Raw genomic sequence first — 4,350 nt, 5'->3', positions numbered from 1 at the left:
ACCGTGGCCGATTTGTACACGCGCACCGCGGTCGGCTTAGTGTTAACATAGAGCTTGTCGTAATGAATTCGTTCAATATCCCTTGATGTCATCTGTTCTGGCGTCGTGGACTAACCTCCGCTGAACTTCATGAGGTATGATAAGGAGGAAATTGAATCACATATATGCATACAAATATAATGGGTGGATGTAATGTCATGTACCAATGACCAAACTCTGAAGATATCTAACAAGATGTGACATGTTTATGGTCATATTTGAGCCACAATATATCATATTTGAGAGCCCATGGATGTTGCAGATCACCAAAATATGCCCAAAAAGTGAATAAAAATCCACATATTTGTACACATTTCACCAAAAATGTGACATATGCTCAGGGGGACCTTCCATATTTCCTACTTTTTGTACTTCTGTGCTGGTATGTGCTGGTATGTGCTGGTATATACTGTAAAAGGTCCCAATACAGCTTTATCTACATGGATGGTCTAGTAATTACTTGACATTGTTGGCCCTTTATGATACTAATTCACAGAGGGGGTGTTTCCTGATGTCGATCGCGAGGGCATTGCGAAGCTGGCGGATTTCGGGCTCTCCACCATGCTTGCCGACGGTAACGTGACAGCGACAACATGCGAGGGATCGTTCAACTGGAGCGCGCCCGAAACTTTTCGAGAGAACAGCCATCGTACCCTGAAAAGTGATGTGTACGCTTTTGGGTGCACGATGTTGGAGGTGCGTTTTGTAAGTCCGAAGCTCAAGGCACTTCTCTGACAAATGATGCCGGGAAAATAGGCGCATACTGGACGCCCTCCATTTGCGGAACTCGGCAGCGGGGTCATCGTCATTCTATTGATGCAAGGCACACACCCGAGCCGACCGATAGCACCTGCGAAGGGACATGACGTCTCGCCTGCTCTGTGGTCTCTGGCGGATGATTGCTGGAAACCTGCTGAGGAACGGCCAACAGCGGGACAGCTTGTCAAATCATTGCCAAAGATCGCGGGCTCTGATGCTCCTTTGGGTACGTCATGTTCAGAGCTAGCCCGAACCCTGCATCGCCTCACACAAATCCCCAGAAACTCATAGGTCATCCGATGAAGACATGTACCGGCAGCAACAAATATGGCCCAAACGGCAAGCGCTAGCGCTTTGTCCGGATGGTCACCCCGAACGTAGATTTGCACTGCTTGAGCTCGGGGTATCTCTCCGGTCTTATTGTCGCCGTTTCGGTGACAATTCGGTCCTGGAGGAGTCGATATCGATGCAGCGGGAGGCGCTTGCACTTTGTCCAAGAGAACACCCCGATCGACACCGCTTTCTCTACGAGCTTAGCATGGGTATCTGGTGCCACTACGAACATTTCAGCGATAAATCTTCTCTCGAAGAGACGATTTCACTCCAGCGCGTAGCGCTGATGTTCTGTCCCAAGGACCATCCCGATCGTTGCCGTTTCCTCCACCAGCTTGGCACGTGTATCCAGTGTCGATACAAATATACCAACAACGTGTCCACTCTTGAGGAGGCAATATCGCTCCAACGCGAGGCACTCGCACTCAGTCCGCTAGGGCACCTCGACCACATGTATGCCCTCTACAAGCTTGGAATATCATTTCGTTCACTCGGCCGTCATTCCGGTGGCGCATCGTCGTTCGAAGAAGCCGTTGCATTGCAAACGGAGGCGCTCGCGCTGTGTCCGATGCGGCACCCCGATCGCCATCGATTCCTCTACGAACTCGGAACGTCTATCTGTTGTCTCTGCAATCATTCTGGCGAATCGGCGCCTCTCGAAAAGGCAATATCACTCCAGCGCGAGGCACTCCTGCTTTGCCCACACGGACACCCCGGTCGGATATACGCGCTCCACAAGCTTGGGATCTCGCAGGAAACAGATTATCGTTTGAACGGAAGAGAATCGTCCCTTGAGGAGGCCATCTCGCTCCAGCGCCAAGCACTCGCACTTGTTCCGAAGGGCCATCTATACTACGATATCATCTTGAGGTGGCTCGCCAATTGCCTACGGCAACATCATCAGCGTTCAAAAGACGACGCCGTCTTGCAGGAAGAGATCTCGCTTAGGAGGTCTTTGTTCCTGCTGCCAGACATCAGCAGGCTGCGGCGCGCTGAAGATCTCGTTGACCTGGGCACGTCTCTGGTCGCACAGTTCCGCTTGTCCGCAGACGAAGCCGTTCTTGAAGAAGCCGTTGCTTTGATCCAGGGCTCGAGGGCACTTGCGCCAGATGCAAGTGCTCACAATCAGCGGACTCAGAGGAAAATCGATGAGGCCGAGCAGCTTTTGACGGCTTCTTTGGGTTATGGAGACATGATCGCGCACGCTTTGGGGCAAAACGCGGGATGAAGAGAAGGACACACCGGTGTGTGTCGGCTTACATGGTCCACAAAAGCTGCGAAACACCGGAGTGTAGGGCTGTTCCTGTTTAGGGATCGCGGTTCTGAGCTGAAGTGAGGAATGAACGTAAGCGCAAGAACTTAGTCTATGCGCGTGCGGGCGTTGCGGTGGCGGTGCAAGTTCTTCCTCGCCATCCGCACCGTCCGCTACCGAGTCCAGCATACGGCGAGCTCGCAAAGGGCCGCCGTAACTCGAATTTGCACAACAAAAGAATAGCACCAACATTCCTTAGGGATCAATACGGAGAACTTTCCCTTAAACCCCCCCCCGGTGCTAGCATCATGCCACGTATCGATGCTAACCCGCATGAACAGGTCGCGCCCAATTTTTCAGGGGCAGCCTTCGCAGCCTGCAGGCGGTCCATGAGCAACCAGGATGGCCTGACGGACGAGCAAGCAGCACAAGCCCTTTTAGACGCCTGGACCAACGACATCAATCAAGAAAAGGCGGCGTGGGATCGTCAGGTCGAAGAGGACCGGGAAGCCGCGCGGCTTGCGGAGAAAGAGAGGTTGGAGCGCGAAGCAGCGGAGAAAGCCGAAGAGGAGAAGGAGGCCGCAAAGAGTCGGCCCAAGGTCCCGATTCACATCAAGGACCGCATGGTCGGCCACGAGTCCGCCCCATCAACCGACGACAAGGCCCTCAAGAAACTCCGAGCCTACAAGTACATTGAGTTGTGGTTCTTCAGAGCCGAGGGGCGGCGCAGAGCCACGGAGGACGCACTATCGAGCGGAGATGACACCCTGTATCTGGCCCGGGACGGCGACGGGGTAGCGCTGCGACAGGCCGCACCCAGCCGAATAGCGAAGCACTGCATTCCGGACCGAGAGCTCACGTGGAGAGAGTTCTCTATCGCGAAGACAGGGCTCCTCGAGGACATGGCCCGGGTCGGATGGCCGAAAGCAATAGTGCAAGACTTCGTCGACTTCTTCTTCGCAATCGACAACCATCCGAGTCGCTTCGAGGGTCCGCACGGAGACCCATGCCTTCTCCTCTATCAGGAGGAGGTTCGGAAGCTCTGGCACCTCGACTACGAGCGTAATCCCGCTGAGATCTTCAACCCAGCGATCTTCAACAACGAGCGGTTGCAGCGGATAACGCGGAAATATCTGAACGTGCAAGCCAGCGAAGCTAACTACGCGTGCGCCATAAGTTCCTGTGACTGTGAACACCCGCGCTGACTTTTTCTTTGCTCATCCCCTATCCGCCTGTCAACCGCAACCGGTACCTCAACCGCGCACGAACGACGAACGACGTCACTACGTCTTATCGCAACTCCCACCGGAACGCGATCACTATCGCGCCGGCGGCCCGCATGCCCTCAACCTGCACCCGCGATGTCAGAGTACGCGCTGGAGCTCCTAGGAGAAGCGCGGATCCCCCGGGACGGCGGTGGAGACGCTGTCGCACAAGGCAGGGAAGCAACTGAGTATATATACGAAGATACGAGGGGAAATACACATACCTGTCGCACAAGGCAGGGAAGCAACTGAGAGAACAAGTCTGGGTTGCTCCCTGGTGCGACAGGCGACTATATAGTAGATGAGTAATCCATCAACGCAACGAAAGATGGTCCAATGAGAGAAAGGGAGGGTCCTCGGGCGCCCGACACGTGACCGGTGGACCGGCCTAGGAAGGCCGGTCGAGTGCGGAGGCCCTAGGAGCGCCGAGCGACGGAACGAAATAGGGGAGATGCCAAAAGGAGAGCGCGGGAAGCCTAGGAGGGCGCGGGAGAGTGCGACCGAATAGGGAGACGGAAGTATTAGGGGAAATGAACGAAATGGGACAGAAGCGGAAGCAGAAAAAGAGAACAATGAGACATGAGGCGAGTGTGGGAGCCGTGCCCTGACACGCGATCACTATCGCGTCCGCGTGGACATCCTCCCGCACGCCCACGGGCCGGGGCACGCATTCATCACGTTCGCACCCGATTGTGCACCGGG

The 4,350-nt window shown here is 54.9% G+C and overlaps 2 protein-coding genes across 2 annotated transcripts; both read left to right on the top strand.

Annotated features, from left to right (window-relative positions):
* Positions 1–1,105: 1,105 nt before the first annotated feature.
* Positions 1,106–1,480, top strand: PUNSTDRAFT_59231 (uncharacterized protein; the record flags this gene model as incomplete). Its single annotated transcript, XM_007378313.1, has 1 exon — positions 1,106–1,480. A coding segment is annotated over one exon (375 nt), but the record flags the coding sequence as incomplete, so codon positions are not given.
* A 1,211-nt stretch (positions 1,481–2,691) lies between these two features.
* Positions 2,692–3,588, top strand: PUNSTDRAFT_59665 (uncharacterized protein; the record flags this gene model as incomplete). The annotated part of the gene is made up of 1 exon (XM_007378312.1): positions 2,692–3,588. The coding sequence occupies one exon, from the start codon at positions 2,692–2,694 to the stop codon at positions 3,586–3,588; it is 897 nt and encodes a 298-aa protein (XP_007378374.1).
* Positions 3,589–4,350: the final 762 nt, after the last annotated feature.

This window comes from Punctularia strigosozonata (assembly GCF_000264995.1).
Source record: "Punctularia strigosozonata HHB-11173 SS5 unplaced genomic scaffold PUNSTscaffold_1, whole genome shotgun sequence".
NCBI classification, from domain to species: domain Eukaryota; kingdom Fungi; phylum Basidiomycota; class Agaricomycetes; order Corticiales; family Punctulariaceae; genus Punctularia; species Punctularia strigosozonata.
Note: the sequence above shows the minus strand (reverse complement) of the source record. Positions and strands in the feature narration are given on the sequence as shown.